This window comes from Anabrus simplex, chromosome 6 (genome assembly GCF_040414725.1).
Source record: "Anabrus simplex isolate iqAnaSimp1 chromosome 6, ASM4041472v1, whole genome shotgun sequence".
In the NCBI taxonomy this organism is placed as follows: domain Eukaryota; kingdom Metazoa; phylum Arthropoda; class Insecta; order Orthoptera; family Tettigoniidae; genus Anabrus; species Anabrus simplex.
Genome location: NC_090270.1, coordinates 167,990,620 through 168,015,618, shown reverse-complemented (window position 1 = coordinate 168,015,618; position 24,999 = coordinate 167,990,620). Strand labels below are relative to the sequence as shown.

At 39.2% G+C, this 24,999-nt stretch overlaps 1 protein-coding gene across 4 annotated transcripts in view; it reads right to left on the bottom strand.

Moving 5' to 3' along the window:
* The window catches only part of LOC136875615 (uncharacterized), a 188,412-nt gene that overhangs the window by 103,551 nt on the left and 59,862 nt on the right, over nt 1-24,999 (bottom strand). For all 4 annotated transcript variants that reach the window (XR_011018419.1, XR_011018420.1, XM_068228086.1 and 1 more), the window contains exons 7-8: nt 13,890-13,954; nt 335-362 (exon numbers count right to left, since the gene is read on the bottom strand). Coding sequence is in view for 2 of the 4 variants with exons in the window: in XM_068228086.1 (XP_068084187.1) it covers nt 335-362; nt 13,890-13,954 (93 nt within the window). In the remaining 2 variants the exon portion in view is untranslated. The remainder of the gene's footprint in view (nt 1-334; nt 363-13,889; nt 13,955-24,999) is intronic.

Here is a 24,999-nt window from a genome sequence, read left to right as displayed (position 1 = left end):
AACTGACAACATCGCATGTGTGCGTCCTTTTAGTTATATCAAGGGTATGATGGTGATCATTGCATTGTTCTTGAAACCCATAACTGGTACCAATTTAAGTCTTTCAAACGCTCCAGTTTTCTCAATATGTCTGTGGAAGGCTACAGAAGTCAGAATATACGTAGTATGAACTCATGCAGATAGACATAGCTGTGTTCCAACGTCACCATGATGAATATGTGACAATAACTTCGCTGTAACTGGTACCAATTTCAGCTGGTGAAACATTTTCATTTTCTCATTAACACTGTGAATGACAGACAGACTAGAGATTTTGTATATATAGATATCTTACCTTCCTCTGCGCCCTTCATGACCTCTTGCTGCAAAAAAATAAAACGAAAAATTAACAAGACATTTATTATTAGGAAAGTTAATCATGTGAAGTATATATGTTTACATAGCCCTTATGTAGCCCGGGACAAAACTCCTATGTGAAATATTTTAGCTTAGAACTTTGGCAGGTAAGGTTCTGTCATCTAAGGTGCAATATTGTCAAGGCATTCTCGCTCTTCATAATGTATGTGCTGCTGGTCAGTATATCTCGAAACATATCGTCGCTGGAAAGGTAAAAGGTTGTATTCCACAAAGTTCTTCCTATCGATTATTCTCCTTAAGACTGGTCACGCCTCCCAGCCATGTATGGATATGCAGTCCATCAGAACAAATTTTGTTGTGTTCATTTTCCTATGCCCATGTGTAAAGGAAAATGAACCTTACAGTACCGTACTGTAGGAATGTACGTTTGCATTGCGTATTTACGCACTCTAGTGTACAATGCATGTAAGGTTCATTTTCGTTTAATCGTCGACATAGGAAAACGAACACAACGGACATTGTCCTGATGGACTGCATATCCATATGTGGCTGGGAGGCGTGACCAGTCCTAAGGAGAATAATTGATAGGAAGAGCTTTGTGGAATACAACCTTTTACCTTTCCAGCGACGATATTATCACATAGGAGGTTTTGTCCCGGCAACGACGACATTCAAAACTCTCTCCTGATTAATCTTGTTAGAGTAGCTTAATTTGATTCGTGCTCTTCAATTACTATTTAAGAATTAAATCTGACGTGAAAGCAATGACTTAATTATTAGCACAGCATATTCAATTAACAACCAGATATGAATAACCCAAGATAATGATAAGTTCCACAAGGAGATTACACAAATTTAAAAAACAAAGAGAGAATGTGAACATTGGTCACTAATTCTTTGGACTTGTTTTAATGTGGGTGGAACCACCACAGTCTGTCTTGGTTATTGCTTTATTTTAACATTTTTATTTCGACTTTCCCCAACTAGATGTTGCCCCTGAGGACAAAGTATAGAGTTAAACAAGATAAATTTTAAAATTAATTATGAGGAGCAACATCGAGTACGCACTTGCAAGAATTTGTACTAGTGGGAGGCGGGGTGAGTGAGTTATGACGATGATGGTGATGATTACATTGTTTAAGGGAAAAGTCAATGGAGTCATCGGCTTTTGCAATATCAATTGAAGGAAATATTTGAATATCGATCCTTCGCAGTATGATTGTATCTGCTAGGCCATGGCAAGTGTAAAACTGAAACCGTTGCGTTTGGAAAGGAACAAGAAAGGTGGGTACGGGAAGATGAAAGAACCTTGCACAAGTGGAAACTATGCTAGACATAGGTTGGTTATTTAGTTTACGGTATAAATGTCTCAAAAAGTGTGAGCTTCTGAAGATACACCCTCGAAGTATGCTACTTGCTTTGAAAAGCGGACATTTCATCTGCTTCAACATAATATTCTCAGTATTGAAGTTTAAATATTATATTTTCTCATTCCCAGTGCGCATATTTTGACGATTCGTGACTCTTTTATCCAGGACGTATACTCCAGAAGAGGATTTCGAATGTGTAATTGTGTTAAGAGAAATCACTCAATCTTGCAAATCAAGGAAAATCTGTATTTTTATAACTTTTTCATGGGTAGTCTCTGGCTCTGTTCAGTACTACCTTAGATAAGATATTACCCGTCAAAAGTAAATATCCAATAGCATAATTGGAAAACATGGAGTAAAAACACATATAAAGAGTAAGGTATTCAGGAAACATAATTCACCTAAATTTGACATTTATAAGTGATTTACCGATAACTGTAGTCGCTTAAGTGCGGCCAGTATTCAGGAGATAGTCGGTTCGAACCCCACTGTCGGTAGCCCAGAAGATGGTTTTCCGCGTTTTACCATTTTCATACCTGGCAAATTCTGGGTCTGTACCTTAATTAAGGTCACGGGCGCTTCCTTCCCACTCCTAGCTCCTTCCTATCCCATCGTCGCCATAAGAACTATCTGTATCGGTGCGGCGTAAATCAACTAGCAAAAAATATAAGTGATTTAGAAATTGAACAGACAAAGAATGGCCTGAAAGTAGTGATAAAAACATTATTGTAAGAAATGAAACTTCTCGGACATGCAAAGAACTTATAAATAAAATAGTTCTAAGAGTTAAGGATATTGGAAAAAATATTGCTTCATAGAGTAAAAATGAGGTAAGAGGTCACTAGGGGAACTTTGTAATATAGTGAGGAGAATGGGGACAAATGTAGATAACATAACAAAAAGGAAAATGATGGGTATACTATGGTGGTTAGTGCGGGCACATAAACATACCAAAGCACAAGGGAAGGTTATAGCTTATAAGAATCGAGAGAGGTGGAATGCGTGAGGTTATACAACTTCCAATCTATCCCGAGCATGTAACATTTTCCATGCCGATTCAGTATAGTTCAGAAGGTACAGTGATAGTGTTATATTTCTTGTAATCCTTTTCTATTACGTTGGTGCATACGTCCGTAGCGTTTTGGTTTTTCGAGTTGGTACTCCGGTTGCTATGGGTTTATTTATGGATTGTCATTGTTTATTTGTAGTTCAGTGTTTGTATTTGAGCTTACATAGGCCTACTGAAGTTTTGTCATTTGCAGTTATTCAGTGCAGCTGTGTACGCTAGAAAATGGAGTGCCAAGTGGAGAAAATGGAACTTTTCCGACATATTCCTCTCTTTGAGAGATGTCATGAGATGTTATGATCAACTTGGATGTTATAAAAATACCTAAAACGACAAGGCAATGTTACTGACACACTAATCATCGTTGTAGTCGGGAGGAAGAATGGAAGGAATAAGCATATGTAATTAATAACAATAATAACATCACACTGACTTGAATTATGGGAGTGACGTTTCATTGGGCAAATTTTCAGCCAATGGCACAGTCCATTCGAGCCACCGCCAGCCATGATTAATAATTAACAAGGAGAAAAATAACATTTTTGAATGTTTCAAGGCTAGCCATACAGTAACTTCGAATCTCGTCACTGTAAAGCAGAGATTGAGCCGATGTCATTCCTGTAATTCATGGGGCAAAAATGATAGAAATATAATTTTGTACAGGGGATAATAACCTTTGTAAATGGTCCAGGACGAACCATTACGTTTCGTCCGGAGAAAACGAAGCGTGTTAATTCTAAAACTGGGCACAGTGATGTGTGTGTAGATTGCACTGATGTCAAGAGGCCTAAAGCCGCTTCGTGGCCCTAACCTGGAGGATTACGCCCCCAGAACCCCTTTGCTTGATCACAGCCCAATGGGTTTGCCACTAGCCGGACCTAACCTATCCATACCAATGGGTTTGCCACTAGGCGGACCTAACCTATCCAGATCAATGTTTTTTCACATGCCAGACCTAACCTATCTAGACCAATGTTTTTTCACATGCCGGACCTAAGCTATCCAGGCCAATGATTTTGTCACTAGCCGGACCTAACCTATCCATACCAATGGGTTTGCCACTAGGCGGACCTAACCTATCTAGATCAATGTTTTTTCACATGCCGGACCTAAGCTATCCAGGCCAATGATTTTGTCACTAGCCGGACCTAACCTATCCATACCAATGGGTTTGTCACTAGCCAGACCTAACCTATCCAGATCAATGTTTTTTCACATGCCAGACCTAACCTATCCAGATCAATGTTTTTTCACATGCCAGACCTAACCTATCCAGACCAATGTTTTTTCACATGCCGGACCTAACCTATCCAGACCAATGTTTTTTCACATGCCGGACCTAAGCTATCCAGGCCAATGATTTTGTCACTAGCCGGGCGATACGTATAACGTACCGTACATAGGAAGAAGGAAGATTTATATCAAAATTAGCACACCTTATTGGAGAGCACCTAAAGAATAATTCCTTTCCCTGGTTATCAAGCCGTGGTTAACGTTAAACGACAACAAATCTTCAAACTTACTCTTGAAATCATTAAAATCAGTAATTTTGACATAAGCAACCTCCGCACGGAACAACATCCATGTTAGCAATAGCTTGTTGTATACTAACTAAGAATTTATTTATGCCAGTAGCAACTAACTACGAATAAATTAAACAGCGCGACCAAGGTTGGTACTAGGAACTAGGAGCTAAGTAGAGGTGATACCAGGAACTAGCTACGTCGCATCAGTTGGTACAAGTCACCAGAAACCTACTTACGTCCCCAGTGACAAATGAACATTAAACGCGGTTTCTGCGTTGGTGAGTGTTTCGGAAATATTTACCAGTTTGTAGAAAAACGCTACGAACATATACACCAACGCAATATACTGCTAAGTACATGATCTGGTGGCATGAAGCTATGTCCTCGGATGGGAAATAAATGTATTCTTTTTTAAACACCTTAGATGTTTCCATAATGCGCATTAGGGTGGCCATCATTGTTGTATTCTTATTTTGTGAGCAACAGGAGTCTGAGAACAGCCGGAATACAATATACTTTCTTTCTCTTGTACTGGATGATTTCCTAGATTGTTAACACACTGTCTTAGGGCAGAAACGATCTTGTTTGAACGTCGAGAACTATGTGTTTCTAACCATGTATAATGTGCAACATCTTTGTTCTTCCTGTCTTCTTCCATTACCAGAAATGTGCACAGCCACACGTGTCGACTGTAAAAATTTCTCCTACAGTTAACTTGGGTAAAGGTTGGTTTTGTTGACAGTTGAAACAGAATGTTATTGTACTGTCTCTTCTCATTCCCATTATATTAAAAAACTGCTTAGATCTTATTTTATGAAGTTTGTAGTCTGTACGGATTATGTTTTTATGTTACAAAACTTGTTCATTCTTAATCTTCACTAATAATTCTGCACGAGTAAAACAGGTATCTGATCTGGGATTGCTGAAACCCTAATTAAAGTACTTGTAGTAGTAGTAGTATTTATTTATGAACAAACAGGCTTTCCGCCCCATTACATGTTCACAAAGCAATAAGACACAATATTAATAATAAAAAAAAATAATGATAATAATAATATAATAATAATAATAATAATAATAATAATAATAATAATAATAATAAAAAATAATAATAAAATAATGATAATAATAATATAATAATAATAATAATAATAATAATAATAATAATAATAATAACTAAATACATAATAATATAATAATGATAATAGAGATAATAGGAATAAATAATAACAAAAATGATAACAATTCTGTAGCAGTCCTCGGCTCGAGGATCCAGCCGACTCATCACTTGTCCTTATGCCTACAGCAACTTCCGTCACATTCATTTTCCCTGACATACTCCCGATCAATACCAAAACATCGACAGTCAGCACTTACATTCTAACCAGCCATAACACAAACAAAAGTCCTCCACGTTCACAACAATAAATAACACAATCCTAACCCAGCAGAAAATCATAATAACTTACAATCGAATTTCAACACTGGTCTCCCTCCACACTTACCTTAAATACCACTTTTATTTCAATGCATTACTACCTCTCATGTTGCAACTAGTCCATTATTTAGCCATGCTTGATCTCATTTTAAAACCCAAGCCATGCTCAGCATTACATTTGCTATCGCAACCACCACTGATTACGTGTCCTTGTGGATTCAGCACATACGTCATCTTCATTGTCCTCTAACTTACTCTCTGTCCATACCATAACAACCAACATTCCTCAATTGCCCTTCAATCCATCATACACTACATTTACCAACCCGCACTTAATACAATCATCTCTCCAACTCCAAAAGTTTCAGCAATAAATTAAACCATCTCATTACCAAACCATCTTCGCCTATACCAACACCTCTCCCACACCACATTTTGTTTCAATCGATAAATCTAAAATAATTCAGCAATAAATAAACCATCTACATACAAACTCCCGGATTCAGATACCACCTCTTACCCACAATTTCCATTCCAGATCCACCTCATATACCTTCCACAATACACTCCTGAATCTAAATTTACAACATCTCAGATTTACCAAATAACACCGCTTAACACCGCTTCTCACCATATTTCCACCATAGTCCTCAGTAACTGCGACCATTTTATACCACCACTTCTCCAACACCTCATTTCAGCAATATGACACATCTTAACTTAATCGTATCTAGATACCAGGCCATCTTCACCTTAAAATACCAAACACTCATATACCATCTCTTCACCAACACCACATTCCAATCTCTACCATCCAAAACTCTTGTCCCTCTTAACACTCACTTAGTTAGCATTAAATAACCTCCTACCAAACCAAAAGCTAATACATCTACCCTTCAATACCAACACATCGCTTCATATACCACCTCTCAATCTCATACCACACTATCATGCTACCCTCTCTCTTATATACATCAACAATAAATATACCACTTCCCCATTGCCACATTTCAGTCTTCACAAATAATTCACCTAATAAATTTACAGTGAATAACAATTACTGACATATCATAAAACTTACCAATCAGCGTCAACTCCAAATATCACAATAAATATATCACTTCACCCTTACCACGTCTCAGCCTTCACAAATTATTTACACTATTTAAGTCTTCACAAATAGTTACCATCATAACCTAATAAAATTACAATGAATAACAATTACTGACATATCATAAAACAAACAGACCATGCCATCTTGTCCTCTTATCCAACTCCCCTAACTAAATACTCAGTCCCTATATACACTAAACCATTAAAATTTTAACCTACTATCTCTTTCCCTTATACAGATAACTATTCTACCCCCCTATTCCCCTGCCCACCCTCTAACTCACTCTCCTTCATTTTACTCTCGCAGGCCTTTTTTGTCGCACAAAAATACCTGTTCAATTCACCCCCTTTTTCCCATTGTTTAAGAATCCATCTCAGTATTGCGTTCTCATCCCCTCTCCCCAGTATTTCCCGATGCTCGGCACTCAATAATCCATGTCTTAACCCCCTCGTTTCCTCACAGTCTCTTAGCAAGTGAAACTCATCATTCACATCTCCACAAAGTACACACCTTGTCTTATCCCTGCCCTGTAACCAGCCCTTATTCCTTGGCAGACCTAAAAGCCACCACATCATCCCATATCGATTTGACCTATCGACGTATCTAATATTCAACCCTGCTATCTCCTCTATTTTCGTCAAAACAATCAGCGAATTTCTTAGTCTGCTTTCCCCCAATAATTTCTGCCTATGGATATCCCTAATTCTCCTTTCCAGTATTTTCATCCCTCTCACTTCTGTCTTTGACCAAACCTCCCCCCACAGGTGCCCTAATCCTATCCTCTCTAAATATCCTTTTATTATTTCTAGCCATCCACCCTTATACATGCTCTTAAATTGCTGTGCATATGCAGCTTGTAAAACTCTCCCACCTTCCTGTCTTTTTAAATTCATCCAATATCTAACTATTCTTTTCACGCCCTCTGATTCCAAATCCTCCCCACACATTAATTCCGCCCCTACATTTGCTGTACACCTCGGTAAGCCCATCACTAACTTAGCAAAACTACTAACAATCTTTCTTAGTTCCTCTCTTTTTTCATCCAGCCCCCAAACTTCTGCCCCGTATAATACCCTCCCCACTATTACCGACCTGAACACGAGTCTCAGTGTTTTGTAACTGATCCCCGGGAACTTGAGTATCAAATTTCTGACTGAGGCTAAGGCTGCCAAGCCTCTATATTTCATTCTTTTGATCTGGTCACTCCAAGTTCCTTTATCATTAAAAATAACTCCTAGATATTCCAGCTTCCTTACCTGTTCCAATCTTTCTCCCTGTATTACCCAATTCCCTTCCATCTTTCTTCTTTTGTTCACCTGTACTATCAATATTTTAGACTTATTTACATTAATTTTCAATCCCCATTTCCTCGCAAATAGCATCACTGACTCTAAGGCCCTATTCATCGCCCCTGAAGTTAACGTCATCAATAACACATCATCCGCAAATATCAGTCCTGGCACTTCCAAACCATTAATTACCGGTACAGCCCAATTTCCTGCCCCAAACCCCTCTAGAATATCGTTTATAAATAAAATAAACAGCATGGGCGATAACTTGCAACCTTGTTTTAAACCCACCTTGGACTCTAATGGTCCACTCATTCTCCCTTCTCCCAATTTTACACAAAACCTGACGTCCCTGTATATTCCTTCCACTGCCCTCAACATCTTCTCCGAAATCCCTAGCCTACCTAATTTCTCTCGTAGGGCCTCTCTATTTACCTTATCAAAAGCTTTCTCAAAATCTATTGCTGCTACATAAACCGTACTTCTATTCATATTCCTATACTTTTCTAAAATAGTCTTTACTATCATTATATTATCCACTGTTCTTTTCTTTTTCCTAAATCCCCCTTGGTAATCTGTCAAAATTCCATTTTCTTCCGCCCACCCACTTATTCTGTTCGCTAGCACCCCAGTATATATTTTACTCAGAGAATCCAACAGAGATATACCCCTATAACTGTTCACATCGTTCCTACTACCCTTTCCCTTGTATATAGGGCATATGATTCCTGTTTCCCATTCCCTAGGGTAATTTCCTCCCTCGAATATCCTATTGAATAGTTTCACCATGCCCTCTATCATTATCTCATTTTTACTAATTTCCTTCCAAAACTTATTATTTATACCATTACACCCCCCGGCCGACTTCGCTCTGGCTCTGCTTATCACTCCCCGGATTTTCTCTCTTGTGATTTCTTTATCCAAGTCATAAATTGCCACTCCCCTATTACTCCAAATTACTTCTTCTCCCGAACCTCTCCATCTATCACCCCCCTTTTTTCCTAGTAATTCCTCGAAGTGCCTGACCCATTGCACTTCCTCAATACTCGTTCTCTCCATATTCCTTCCACCCTTAATAATTCTATTAATCTTATCCCAGACTCTCTCAAAATTGTTAGTCTTGCAGTCATTATTTATGGCTTCCATTTGTTCCTCTAACCACGTCTTTTTTGTCTCAGAAATTTTCTTTTTATACTCCTTCCTCAATCTACAGAAAAACTCCCTTTCTTGGCTTCCACCTTTCCTTCTATATTCTCCTAAAGCGTCCATCACCCTCCTCCGCAATCCTTCACACTCCCTATTAAACCATTCTTCTCCCTCTTTCTTATTTCCTTTTCTAGCTTTCACCTTCTGCGCTATCATCTTTATTGGATGTAGCAACAATTCCAAGGCTTTATCAGTATCATTCTCTTCTAACGCCCCTTCCCACCCATATTTCAGAAGATGTAACTCCTCCTTTACTACCCTATTCCAATCCCGGCCCACCTTCTCTGTCCATTTGTACTTATTATAACCCCTCCCTCGTTTATCCTTTGTCTCATTTTCCTTCATTGTACGCTTCTCTACCTCTCTTTTCAGCATAACCCTCACCGGGAAATGGTGTGACTCAATCCAATCTCCTATTTCCATACTTACAACTTCCTCAATCATCCCTTCCGAGCTCAGAACCATATCTATCACACTACCCCCTTTCTCCGTAACATATGTCAATTTCCCCGTCCTGTCACCCTCTATCCACCCATTCAGAATATACAAGTTTCCCACAGCACACATCTCTAGGAGCTTCTCTCCATAACTATTTGTAATTTTGTCCTCACTCCTTCTGCTTTCTAACAAACACATTCCATCCTCCCTACTATAAATTGGGCTCTGTTCTCCTATTCTCGCGTTCCAATCCCCAAATAACAACATATCCTCCTCCCCTGGATACATTCCCCTTATCCTACCAATATCCACCAATAACTCTTCAAAAAAATATTTATTTGCATATTCTGAATTACTAGGATGGCAGTAAACAAAAGCTAGATTTACTTTCTTCCTCCGTCCCTCTCTCTCTCCCAAATTCAATCTCAGCCATATGGTTTCCATCATATCGGTCTCTATATCCTCTACTCTTTCACTAATTTCTTCCCTAATTAGAACTATCATCCCTCCTGGTGCTCGTCCCTTATTCCTCTCTTTTCTTCTATATTTATATTTTATCTCAAACCCCTTCCATGCAATCTCCCTCCCTGATTCCAACCACGTCTCTAAGAGTGCCACAACATCGAAACTTTCAATTATTTCCCTAACTTTCTTGTTTCCTAATTTGCTCCTTACTCCTTCAATATTCACACATCCTATCTTCCAAAATTGTTATAACTTTCCCTCCCTCCCTTCTAGGTCTCCCACTCTATTCTTACTTCTAGTATTTATCGACCTCTCTCCCTCTGTATCCTCCATCCCTTTACGTACTTTTCCCCATATGTCTTTTAAGCTCTTACTCCTGACTTTCCTCATAAGTTTTTTACCTTCTTGTCGATCTGTCTCCTCTTGACCTTTCTTTTTCGCTACACCACTGCACCCTGCACTCACCTCTTCTTGCTGCTCACCCCCACTCTCCCCCTCACTATTTTGGACTTCTGAATCCATCTCCCTTTGTCCTTTCTTACTCACTGCACCACTACACTCTCCTCTCCCAGTTTCTTGCGGTCCACTCTCACCGTCCACTTCACTATCTTGGTCTTCTGTCTCCCGGCTGCACTGCCCATTCTCTTCCGAGATGCCCTGCTCTCCTGCCACGTCCCTCCTCCTCTTCTTTTCTTCTTTCTTCTTCCCATCTTGCCTTGACCTCTCACCACTCTCAACCCTCTCGTTTTCGTCCATTTCCTTTAGCTTAGAAACTGAATGAACTCTGACCCATCGCCCGTTCGTCACCTCCAACCTCAGACCTCTTATTCGGGCCTTTAGCCCCTGGTTCCTCGCTCTCCAAAGGTGCCTATTCAAGATCTTCGCGTTTTCACTTCCTTCTCTTCCCATGTCTCCTTTCACCCCTATTTTCCGCCCTTGTAAATTCTTGCTGTTTCTTAACACAGAATCTGCCATTAGGGTTGAGAACAATGTAACCCTAATTGGCCTCCGACCTTTGATTCTACCAACTCTCTCTACATCATCAATGTCTACCTCACTAAAGTTTACCTTCATAACATCACGTATAGCTTCCACCACCTTAAATATCAGCTCAATCTTGCTCTCTCTCGCCCCTTCCTCAATTCCATATAAAAATATGGCTTTTTTCAATCTCTCCTGCCTGTACCCCTCCGCTTCTTTCTTCATCTTCATCACCTCGTCTTTCAGATGCTTCACTTCCCCTCTCAATAACTCGATTTCTTTCTCGTTATTGACCACTCTCCTGCTCGATTCCTCTGTCTTCGTTTCAAGCCATTTCTTCATGTTCCCTATCTCCCTTCTCTGCTCCTCCATCATGTCCTTTATTTCCTGCACCTTATCCCATTGACACTTTTCCTGCATCACTTCACTTACGACCACCCTGAGTGCGGCCAAATCCTCCGTGCTATATTTTCCACTGGTATTTGGGCCTGGGTTTACTTCCACCCCCCCAATAACCAGTAACACTGCTATCACTGTCACCACCAGCACCGCTTCACTCATTTTCAATCCGTCCGTCACCAATCCATTCCTGACCTCCTTCTTCTGCCTTGCCTGCCATTTCCCAATAGCGGCCCGGTACTGTTCAATGCCAACCATGTTTACGGCACGCACTTCGCTACGCAACCTCTCTCCTCGACTGCTCGAGCTAGACTGAATTAAAGTACTTGTAGAAAACCGATTTATACTTCGATAATGAACACCTGGAATTGCCGCTACGAACATCACAGTAACGTCCCCACATCTTCTTAATGCTAAGTGTTGGTACCAGAGAGCAACGGCCTGTGTCCCTCGTAGAATAATGAGCTTCTCCGCATTTGTACTTCAGTATGTTTCCCTTAATGGATTCGGTTTGCTCCTCACTCCTCACCTACCTCCCCGTCTTTTCAGAACGCATTTCTCCCCTTAGTAAGCGTTTAGCTATTCTTCGTACTCTAGCTCGTGAAATTAGGTATTAGAACACACAACAATGTTTCCCCCTTTTTCAGTTTGTACACTGTAGGATATTGAAGTAGGGCAAATTTTCAGCCAATATCATAGTCCATTCGAGCCACCGCCAGCCATGATTAATAATTAACAAGGAGAAAAAATAACATTTTTGAATGTTCCAGGGCTAGCCATACAGTAATTTTGAATCTCGTCACTGTAAAGCATAGATTGAGCTTATGTCACTCCTGTAATTCATGGGACAAAAATGATAGAAATAGAATTTTGTACAGGGGGTAATAACCTTTGTAAATGGTCCAGGGCGAATCATTACGTTGCCTATGCATCTGCTCTGTTGTCCTCGTTCAGCAACAATAATACATTTAAAAATAAAGATATTCTTCAACCTTTGTCTTACTGCACTGAAATCTCTCCTTAAACCACATAAGATGATTACAAGTAAGGTGCGAAGCATTACAGTTACAACGCTTAGGCTTACTGCTTTCAGATCTTATTCCATGCCTTCAAGATATATCTGGTTGAGATTCGTACCTGGGTGATTTCTTCGTCACTTCCTTGTCATCACACTCCCTCCTTTTGTGACCCCTTTGCACCATTTGTACTGGAGACTAATACTTATCTATTGCTTTTATTTACGGCAGAACCAAACTACAGAACAACCTAACTCTAACAATGGATCAAACTAATAAAGGGAATGCATTATTTAAACTTTTCCAGGAAAATTACATTTTTTCATCCAAACCGATTATATTACCTTTCTTCCCTAGAGACAACAATTTTTGTGAAAATACTGAAGATGTAGACAACAAGTCTTGTAAAACTCACCAAATTCTCCACTAAATTTCACTGATAGAGAACAACTTTAGAAAACCCTGACAATTACAATAGGTTTCTGAGTGCTGAAAACAGTGGAAACCATGCATATACCAACACCACAAATTTTGTAGATAACAGGTTTTGTGGAAACGCCCCTCAATTATTTCAATGTTTCTTAGAAATTCTATTCTTTGATGAAGAGATCACATGAAGGAAATTGGATGTTTCTTTGAATTCACAAAAGACTTCCAAGAAATTTCACTGTACTCTTCCGGTAACGACATTTTCATCCTACATTCTCGGAATATACATAGTGTTACCTGACATGCGGTTAGTTCACTCTAAAATAGCACAAGAAGTCCCTACGAACGTATGCCTTATGGTCGATCATTTACGAGTCACAGACTTTCCAACTTTGCACGGGAAGTATTGGTAATAGGCTTAACTGGCACGTCCGATGTCGAGCACCCGTCGCCATTGTGGTGTAAAAGCAGAGGTACTGTATTCTAAGAGAGAAATCCTTTAAATTTCCACCATGCGCCTGAATGCACGCCAGATCATCCCACTTCACTGATTGTCGGACGCATTGCGCGTATTCGATGACAATCTTGTTCACACTCTGGTGGAGTATTGCAATGTCCGTAACGTCATGTCTGACTCCACATTTCATCCGAAATATGAACTATCCTTCCATTCCAAATAATTAAAACATGGGTACGGCATATGTTCATAGGGACTTTTTGTATTGTCTGGTGATGTGCTGTCCACCGCCAGATTACTTCCCACATGTTTGGGAACACCCAGCATATTATACTCACCCGCCTGTTCTTCAGCAGCATACTCTGATAATAGTAGTGAAGTTTCAGGATCGACTGCATACACGCTACAAGAGAACATTTACGTCAGTTTTGAACACCAGCGAATAATTTCTATAAACTAAATTTTCTATATAAGTTACCGCATTGTGAGCGATAATCAGTCACTAGTTACCTCCAATCTGCATTGAGGGCTGTCGCCCTGGTAGCAGATTTCTTATCAGTTGTTTACCTAACAATTTATTAAATGATTTCAGAAAAGTTGGATGTCTATCGAACACATTCCTCTGCCAGTTATTCCAGTCACTATTTCCACTTCCTATAAACGAATATTTACCCCAATTTATCCGCTCGAATCCCAACTTTATCTTCATATTATGACGTTTCCTAGCTTTAAAACCTCATTTAAGCTCACTCGTATTCGAATGTCATTCCACGCCATCTATCTGCCCACAGTTCGCAACATATCGCTTAGTCGAACAGCTCGTATCCTTACTTCCACGTCTTCCCAGACCAAAGTTTGCAATTTCTTAACACAACTAATTTGTTGGATATCACCCAGAACAAATCGTGCTGCTTTCCTACAGATCTTTCCCAGTTCTCGAATAAAGTAATCCTGGTGAGGATCTTATGCACTTGAACCATATTAAATTGGGGTCTTACCAATGCCTCATACACCTTCTCCTTTACATTCTTACTACAACCCATAAATACCATCATAACCATATGATGAGATCTGTAACCTTTATATACAATCCCGTTAATGTGATTACCCCAACGAAGATCTTTCATTATATTAACAGCTAGGGACTTGCAGTGATCCCCTTGTGACATTTCCACACATCAACACTATAATTAAAACTCAAAGGACTTCACTTGCTGGTCAAACTTACAGCCTGATTTTTCACCCCATTTACCATCATACCATTGTCTGCTGTTCATCTCACAAGATTGTCGAGGTTCTTCTACAGTCGGTCACAATCCTGCATCTTATTCATTACTCTATGCGGTTTAACATCATATGCTAAAGGTTTTATATGTGACTCCAGTTCTTCGCTCATATCATTTGTGTATTATATAAAGAACATAAAGATCCAATAATACTGCCTTGCATAACAGTCATCTTCATTACAAGATGAGGTTAAGCTTCACCACCTCTAATTCTCTGAGATCTGTTTTCTATAAATTTAGCCACACTATCAATTACTTTTTGTTTAGCCCTCACCTGCGTCAGTGGTCTCCTATGATCTACTCTATCAAAAGCCTTCGATAGGCCAATAACAATGCAGTCCATTTAACTTCCTGAATCTAAAATATCTGGTAGGTAAACTTAATCCCTATAGTAAACTTTATTATTGTATGTTGGTAACTGTATAAAAATACGTATAAGTGCATTATTGTAATACAAGATATCGGAAAATTTAGCTCACATTTATTTCATGGCTTTCGCAGCCCAAATTAATTTGCCTTAAACTCCTACAACCAGCTCCTATGTAACGATGTACCTATTGCATTACAGGTTAGAACTTCACCCGGCAATTTCTAACCTAAGTAACAATATGAATTAGTACTGTACTTATGAAAATCTTATTTGAAAATGCTTTTAGAAGATAGATGTGTTCGTTGCCATGTCCTGGACCCACCATCCCGCCCAATCAATCAATCAATCAATCAATCAATCAATCAATCAATCAATCAATCAATCAATCAATCAATCAATCAATCAAGCAATCAATCAATCAAGCAATCAATCAATCAATCCTAGAAGGAAACCAGGGTTATCAAGACGTCAAAGTTAAGTTGACAATTCATTTCAATGGGTATTATCTTTTCTATGTAGCTGTAATAAGTAGTTCATATTTTCTCGAAGGGATTATTAGTTGAACTGTCGTTTGGTTAGATTTAAGCAACTTGACCATGTAATTTTCCTTCATTATACGACGTTGAGCCTGTACTTTTATTCAATTTTACGATTGTGATGTGCGTGTTGACTGAATGTCCGAGAACACTGATTGTGCGAGTTTGAATAAGTCATGTCATCGGACGAGTATCTGATTTTTTTTTTTTTTTTTTGCTAGGGACTTTACGTCGCACCGACACAGATAGGTCTTATGGTGGCGATGGGATAGGAAAGGTCTAGGAGTTGGAAGGAAGCGGTCGTGGCCTTAATTAAGGTACACCATTTGCCTGGTGTGAAAATGGGAAACCACGGAAAACCATTTTCAGGGCTGCCGATAGTGGGATTCGAACCTACTATCTCCCGGATGCAAGCTCACAGCCGCGCGCTTCTATTCTAATTCTATTACTATGATGTTGAGGAATATGTACATATAATATTTTTATTCTTCGGAGTTTATTTCTCCCATTGTTTCTCAAAAGTGTTTGCTACATTTTCATAAGGATTAAGCTCTTCTGACGCGCAAATCGTACTGTAGTGATACGGATAGATTTCTTTTGAATCCGACATTTTTTAATTATTACACTTACATGTGGTCCAAGTCATTTATATGATTTTTACCCTTTATATTTTGGACGGATGTTGCGAATTGTATTGTGATATTTTCCTCTCACATTGTGCCATGTGGAGAGGTGTTTTACAGGCTTATGTGATTTTATGTGCTATTTGGGGACGAATCCTCGCGTCATTACGACCCTAAGCACATGTATGTTATTTTCTACGATGTTGTGTACATGGATATTTAGGGAAAATTTTAGTTTTTGACATATCTGCGATTGGTTGTCTTCCATGAGGGAAAACATAGACGGTAGCGTCTTCACAAAGTATTATTGAACCACGAGGTAAACCACATGTGTTCTCATTAAATAAAATTGAGCGTATGAGATTATTAGAGCCTTTTGTCACACTTGATTAGCACCATCACAATCATATCAGAGCGTAGCTGTATGATAACGATCAATTCCTCAATATTCAATAGATTTCCGTAACTACTCGCGTTCGAGGTATGTAGTGACAACCTTATCAGTCACCATCATGCAGACTATTTCAACCGGATCAGTTACTCTTGTTTTTTTCATATCGTCAGTTATGGGATTATTTCATCTCCATTAAATTCGATGAAACACGTCTGGACACGTGCTGTATATTTGTAAGATAGCATTTTCCTAGTGGTAGTTTGTTGCATTTCTTTCCTTGGTAGATGATGGTAACGGGAGATTTATTACTTGCATTTAATTTCCACAGGTTGAGTGACTTTTATTTTCATTGTAATTTATTGATGTGTGTATCACCATTGTTGTCCTAAGTTTCGGCGTTGTGTTAAGGTCATTGCACATGGTCAAAGATTTATTTCATCTTTATTTTCTTATTTTATCACGTGAACTTAGGTGTATTTGGAAGTTACGCCGAACAGATAACAATTTCACAATGTCGAGTTAATTTTGATGGACACAGAACCAAACATCATTAAGTGGAACTTAAATTTTAAATTTATATTCTCGTTTCTTTATATTTTTGACCAGTCGTGTAACTCAAACATTTTAAAATCTTGTTCCAGATTTTTCTGGCATAATTCGGTATGCGGACGAGCCTCATTTTCTTAACAAATTCAATTAACAGTTATAAAAATCATAATTAATGTTTAATGTAAAATTGTCATAATTAGTAGGAATTTATTTACACGTACCATCCCATTTGTTTTATTTCTGTACGAGTACCGAGACTGAACGTAAAATTTTAAATTTTGTTTTCATATTTCATAACCATAGTCCTCAGGATGACATATTTTTGTAATAAATCATCTACCATTTGTTTGTATTTGAAGAGTCGTTATTTGCCGATATCTGCCCATTTCCTTTGATCCACACCATTTTGGAACTGTCAAATCCCTCACTGAATACCCCTAAGGGTGTCTCGTGTTTCTCGAGTAGCTAGTCGCGGCGTAAACGGGCAGAGTACATATGTAACTTGAAACCCCTCTGGAGCTGGCCACATAAATTTTAGCACATATAAAACAAAGTAATAAAGTAATAATCAAAGTAACAAACCTGAAGGAACATATGTCAACCGCTAAGACATTAATAATAACATCGCAAGTTTCAAAAGCATACACATGGCTAGGAACAAAGTTAAACAGGATTACCAACATGACAACTAGGTAAAGGATGTGAGAAGCGGACTGGGATCCCTAAGAGGAGATGATCTTACGTGACGTTGTAGGGAAAAAGACATGCGAGCGATTACCCTTCAGTCTGCATTTACTATAAAAAAAGGAAATTGAAACATAGTTGGATAGCAGAAATAAAGTTGATCGCGGAAAAGGACCAATGTAATTGATGAACAATCTCTCCATGGGGCGAGAAGCTTACGCAGATGACAACAGACCTAGGCGAGTATTGGGAGCAGGTTTACTAATATTACAAGTTTCGGAAGATTTAATAAAAGTACGAATTTCACCGTCCATGGATTTCCAAATGGAATGTTTACGAATTTTCTCTCTAGTTTTGAACACACCGAGGTGTCCAACGACGGGGGATTCATGAAATAATTAACAAGAGCAGGAACCAAATTAGCTGGAACAACAATTTTGGGGTCTCTGCGACCACGAGCAGGACAACACCGAACACCATTCTTAAGGATATAAGGTTTGACATGTTCACCAGTCTTAATCCTGTCAACAATAGCCTGTAATTCAGCATCCTATTCTTTATGTTTAGCAATATCTTTGAAAAGGAAAGGGGAATTAGTGAGAACTACATTAACAAAGACCGAAACTTGTTCAAGAGAGGGATCTGCAGGTTCTGATTGAGGATCAGTAGTGCCAGGGTAGAACATCCTACTGAGGCTATCAGCAACAACGTTTTCGATGCCACGAATGTGTCGAGCTTCAAGTTGAAAAGCTGAGATGCGTACTGCCTAACGCGCAAGACGACCGGTCCTTCTTGGTTTGGCCAATATCCAACTCAATACCTGATTATCTGTTTCAAGATCAAATGGGAGGTGTTCGAGGTACATTCTAAATCTTTCTAGAGAGGGAACAACAGCTGAAGCTTCTAATTCACAGATCGAGTAGTTACGTTCATCAGGATTGAGACTACGGGAAGTATAAGAATTTGGACGACGTCCCTCTTCAAATTCCTGAAGGAGAACACCAGATATACCAGTAGATGAGGCATCGGTTTGGAGAATGAAACATTTAGAAAAATCTGGCATAGTCAGCACAGGAGCGTTACTCAAGGCAGATTTCAGGTCATAGAAAGCTTCAAGTTGGGTATCACCCCAATCAAGGCGTTTAATGGGGCTGCTCTTTCAGCAAAATTGGGGGTGAATTTACGGAAGAAACTGACCATGCCAACGAACCTAGCTACAGCCTTGACATCTTTAGGTAAGGTAAGGTAAGGTAAGGGTGTATTCTGTCCGAAGGCAGGTCCGAACCTCCGCAGAGGTGTTCCTGAGTCGGAGTTTACGTGCGATAGGGTGGCCAGTTCCTTTCCGCTCCTCCATTCCCTTACCCCCACCAACAGCGCGTGGCAACCCATCCAACTCCTGACCACGCCCAATGTTGCTTAACTTCGGAGATCTCACAGAATCCGGTGTTTCAACACGGCTACGGGCGTTGGCACATATATAGGAGTGGGAAAATTTTGAATAGCTGCAGTACGAGATTGGTCAATAGAGACACCTTTCTCAGACACACTATGGCTTAAGGACATCTGGGGCTGTGCAAAAGTAACTTTGCTAGCCTGGAGGGTTAGCTCTGATTTACGGAGTATTTCAAGGACTTCACTGAGATGAACAAGGTGCCCTTCAAAGGTTTGACTGAAACTAACTCAATCGTCCAAATAATTATATACAAATTTGAATTTATTGTCTGACATTATCTAGCAGCCGAGTAAGGACCGCAGCCCCCGTCGACAGGACGAATGGGACGCGCTCAAATTCATATAGATTTCAACCAGTAGCAAAAGCAATGAGGTGCTTGGATTCTTCAGCAAGAGGTATCTGATAATAGGCCTGATTCAAATCAAAAGTGGTAAAAATTTTGGCTTTAGCAAACCAAGAGAAACAAGAGTGTAAGTTAGGAAGATGAACGGATTGAAGTAAAACTCTCTTATATAACATTCGATAATCGACAACAGGCCTGAAGTCAATCTGTGGTTTAGGGACCAGAAATATGGGAGAAGAATAAGCAGATTTAGAGGGACATATTACACCATCAGCAAGCATTTGATCGATAATAGCCTTAAGGGCTTTCATCTTGGAAGGCGACAACCGATACGGAGGAGAACGAACAGGTACATTGTCAGTGAGTTCAATTTTGTATTCCAAGACTTTGGTTACACCTAACTTCTTGGTAAATACATCAGGAAATTTATCACAAAGATTTCTAAGTTGGTTAGCTTGATCGTCAGGCAAATGATCAAAGTCAAAGGCTTTGGGTTCACCCGTTTCCTCGGAGACAGCATTGAAATGATAAAGAAGAACAGGGGAACGATTACACAATGTAAAGATCCTAAGAGAAATTTAAATTGGAACTCATTGTACTGAAGGTCCAATATCATACCAGTTTTGGCAATAACATTTGCAACCAAAATGAAAGGACAAAATAAATCTTTCGCCACTAGCACGTGAAATTACGGATTCTAATTTTGACATTCAGACATCCAATCACATTCAAGGAATTAGAGTTGGCCGTATGGCAGGTTAAAGATACAGGTTTTAAGGAAGGGAACTTGCAAACAGTCTTCATGGAATTATACCAGCTTTCACTCATCAAGGTGATGCTACTTCCAGAATCAACCAAAGCACAGACAGGTTCATTGTTCACCTCTAAGCATATGTAAGGTAAAAGGTGGAATAGCAGAAATACCACAAGATTGTAGAAAATTGACAGTAGGTTCAGATTGAGATCTATCATCAGCCACAGAATTATGTAAGTCATCATCTAACCTACAGTGATAACAGACGAATCATGAAGCTACTCTTTGAGGTTTGCCACAAGAATTGGCGGTTAGTCATCTAGAATTACCATTGCCAGGACCCCCAGAGCCGGAAGAGTTGCAAGGACACTGTCTAGAAAAATGTCTATTCGATCCACAGTATCGACAAGAATTATTGCTGGAAGAGACTCTACCCACATCAGGTTTTGGATTGCCTAAGGACCTAATTTTAGGACAATTCAACTGGAAATGATCAGTGCAGCCACAACTAAAACATGCGCGAGAATTACGTGGCTTGGAAGAAGGAGAAGAAGCGGTACTAGTGACCTGAGAAGACATGCTCATAGGAGGAGGACCTAAAGCAACGCGTATCTGGTCGGCGTACCTAATACCTTCGGCAGAAACAATAATAGCTTCCAATTGGGCGAATGTAGCTGGTCGCGGTGAAAGAGCAAGATAGACCGATAATTAGGTGCAAGACCCTCAACAATGCTGGCAACCATTTGAGACTCAGAATAGTTGAGCATAAAAATCCTAGCATTGAACTTAATGTCCTGAATATATTCAGACAAGGTTTCATTCAAATGCTGCACACGGAAATAATCCTTTTGCACCAATGAAGACAATGCACGGGAAGGAATAAAGAAGTATACCACATGTGCGTGAAACTGATCCACTGTCCATCTTTCAGAAATGGCTCTTAATGATGTGCTCAGAAAGAGCTCCAGATACTTGTGGATATAAGATTTGGAAGAATTGTCACTATTTAAAGAGTATACAATAGCCTGATCTTTAAATTCAACCAAAAACCGTAAGAATGACATGATCTCATCAATCGAATTAGCGGTTAACTTTGATACACCCGTTAAACACAGCAGTTAATGGGTGAGGTACATTGGAAAAAATTGAGAAACAGCAAGTGTAGGAAGTACCTGAAAAGGACTAGATTGGTTCTGAGAAGGAATCACAGTTACATAGTATTCTTGGTTCAAACGTCCTTGGGAAAAGGATGGAGTACTGAAAGTGAGGATAGGAATGCCGTTAGGTTGCAATGAAATCGGCGCAGATAATCGCATCTGTGAAACATTTTCGCACATCTGAGAAACCACCGAAGCATTTGATACAGGTGACACTTGGACATGGGGGTATTTCTGCATTTCCACATGAGGAACAGGCTGAGAAGCGCTTATAAAAATAGCAGAAGAAGATCGCAGGCGGACATTATCACAAGTTACCACTGTACTAGTTTGTGAAGCGGACGATACAGAAATTACTTCGCTTTCACAATTTTCGGACGGAGCCGACACTTGAAATTCAGAGCTAGAACTAGGCAACGCAATGCCTTCTAGCAAGCCTACTATTTTATCGAAAATCCCAGAGAACTGCGACAATAAGAGCTCACACTCCTGTCGCTCGTTTACAGATAAATTAAGAGCTAACAAGTCGCGAATCCTATCCACGTAATGCTGCACTTGGGCTTTCACACGTGTTAACTGAGCATTAGACGGTTCGGAGGAACAAAAAGACAAAATAATAGCCTCAAACTCGGTTATTTTATCTCTAACGATTGTCAAAGATGCGCACACTTCGTCTGTTGATTACTCGAGGACTGACATCGGTATGTTGAGCGATTGCTTTCATAAGCTTGTGTCATCTTTAACCCTTCCTGTCGAATTCAATTTACGAATACGCAGTTCGTAGTTTAATTCCTCCTTCCTCAAATGGAAAGGGATAGAGACCACACGTGACATACTAAGAAGAAAGTACGTTTGGAGATGATGCTAGGTTATTTTAGGTTAGTTAAGGGTTACCGCCTTCGCCCTCTTTCTGCTACAACCACGCCTCAGCTAACAGATGTACCCCCTTTTTTGGAGCTGGTCACATTAATGTAACGCACATATAAATCAAAGTAATAAAGTAATAATCAAAGTAACAAACCTGAAGGAACATATGTCAACCGATAAGATATTAATAATAACATCGTAAGTTTCAAAAAAATACACATGGCTGGAAACAAAGATAAGCAGGATTACCAACATGTCAACTAGAGAAGGATGTGGGAAGCGGACTGGGATCCCTAAGAGGAGATGATCTTACGTGACGTTGTAGGGAAAAAGACGTGCGAACAATTACCCTTCAGTCTGCATTTACTAACAAAAAGGAAACTGAAACATAGTTGGATAACAGAAATATAGAACAAACATGATCAATCAAGAAAAACCAAGGCGAATCGAACCACGAGGTTCCTATCTATGGTTCTTCAGAAAATCAAATGGTATATTAGAAGTTCTGATCCACAAGAAGGTGTCCAGCGAAAACCCATAAAAAAATAATTAAGATTACATTTTTAAAAATGAGAGCAACTTATGCAATTAGAATTTTACAATGAAACTTTGACAGAGAATATAAAATCAATTACTATTTTACGAGGAAAATTGAAAAGGAAATTCACAGAGAATTGCGTATAATTTACAAGGGAAATGACAAAGCAATTTGAAATTTAAGCAGAGGCCTTTAGAGTTGCTGTTTTCGTAATACACATCAGCGAAAGACGCATAGCTCCAAACGGCGTACACTAAATTGACGCGGGACTACTGGAGGCAACCCCTGATGAAAAATTAAATTTACATTACACAATTAAAAAGGTTAATAAAAGGTAATCGCCTCCAAAAGAAAAGATATGCCTAGCTGACGAGCTAAGGCATTGCAAAACAAAACGGTGAAAACGAGGGTCTAAGGTAAACTCCGAAACAAATAAATTTACATGTTAATTTAAAATTCAAGAAAAGGAAACATGCTCACCCTGAGGTGGCTGGAACCGCTGACGGGACCACACTCGAAGTGCGTACGAAAACCAAAGACGCGGACCAGAGCCCTGCTCCTACCGAGGAGCCAAAGGCCGGAGATTGAGAAACATGCAAACAGCCTATCAGGGAAGCTTACTACGATTCGACCCACAATTTTCGCCAATGAAAACGATCGTTATTCCGACCAATTAAAACAATTTACCCTTATACGGGCAACACATTCTAGAGTTTTGGATTGCGAAACGCAGCGATTTCGTTATCGAAGCCACCACGTGCCAAATACAGGGTGATACAAAAGGTTGTTTAACAGATTGCAAGTTACAACAAGCACACTACATGAGATCTCCAATACCAAAATAAATGTATTTCTTCCAACACTCATAATGTTTAAATAAATATAAATGTCTCTCTTGTGAATCCTAAAAAATTCTTATTAATATTTTTACATAAATTCACAACAAAAAACCAAATATTTCATCGACTTCTTCGAAAATGCCTTAGTTCTTACAATGGCGACTTTACAACTTTTTTTTACATAAATTCACAACAAAAATAAACAAATATTTAATTGACTTCTTCGAAAATGTCGGAGTATTCCTTAATTTTTCAACTTCGATTTCACAAAATTTTCAGCATAATGACAAGAATTAAATGATCACATCCACGTTATGAACTTATCACCACAGGCGACATAATTTTTGTTATTGTTTTATTTTATTTCCGGTGCAGAGATAACCGCACCCCCAAGGAACGCCTCGATGAGAGAACCGCACCGCACATTTTATTTTACATTTTTATTTGTTAAGCCTCTTGCTTGACTTTTAAGTCTTTCATAGCCTTTTTCTTATGATGTTTTGTTATTTTAAAAAACAATTACAATTGTAGTATTTTAACATATGTTTGCTTACAGCATTTCATTCATTACTTCGTAGTGGTCACTGTTAGAGAGTCAGTGTTGTCAATGGGGTAATAGAACTAATATCTGGCTATTGATTAAATTTAAAATTCCGTAATTGATAACGATTTACATAGCAGTTGCAGTATTAACATATGGAATGGGATATGCATAATAATAATAATAATAATATTGAATAACAATCGTCGTCGTCTTTAACTTTTTCCGAGTAATTAACTTCTTCAGATAATTCGCGTCTGTCTGTGGATGCACTTTTGATGGTTGAACAGACATGGAATAAGCGTTCACGCATATTGCACAGAATTGTTGGAGGAGGGCGTGGTTGTACTGCACGGAGTTTTCGTGCTTCTCTCCTGACCTCTTCACATCTGCTTCGCAGATTGAGAGCAGTAGGGATGGTCTGGCACCAAAATGTAAGGTCTTGAGCAAGCGTGTCCCAGGTGTGTGGATTGAGACCCGTCATATTCATAGTGTGGTTACGCTGGTCCTTGTA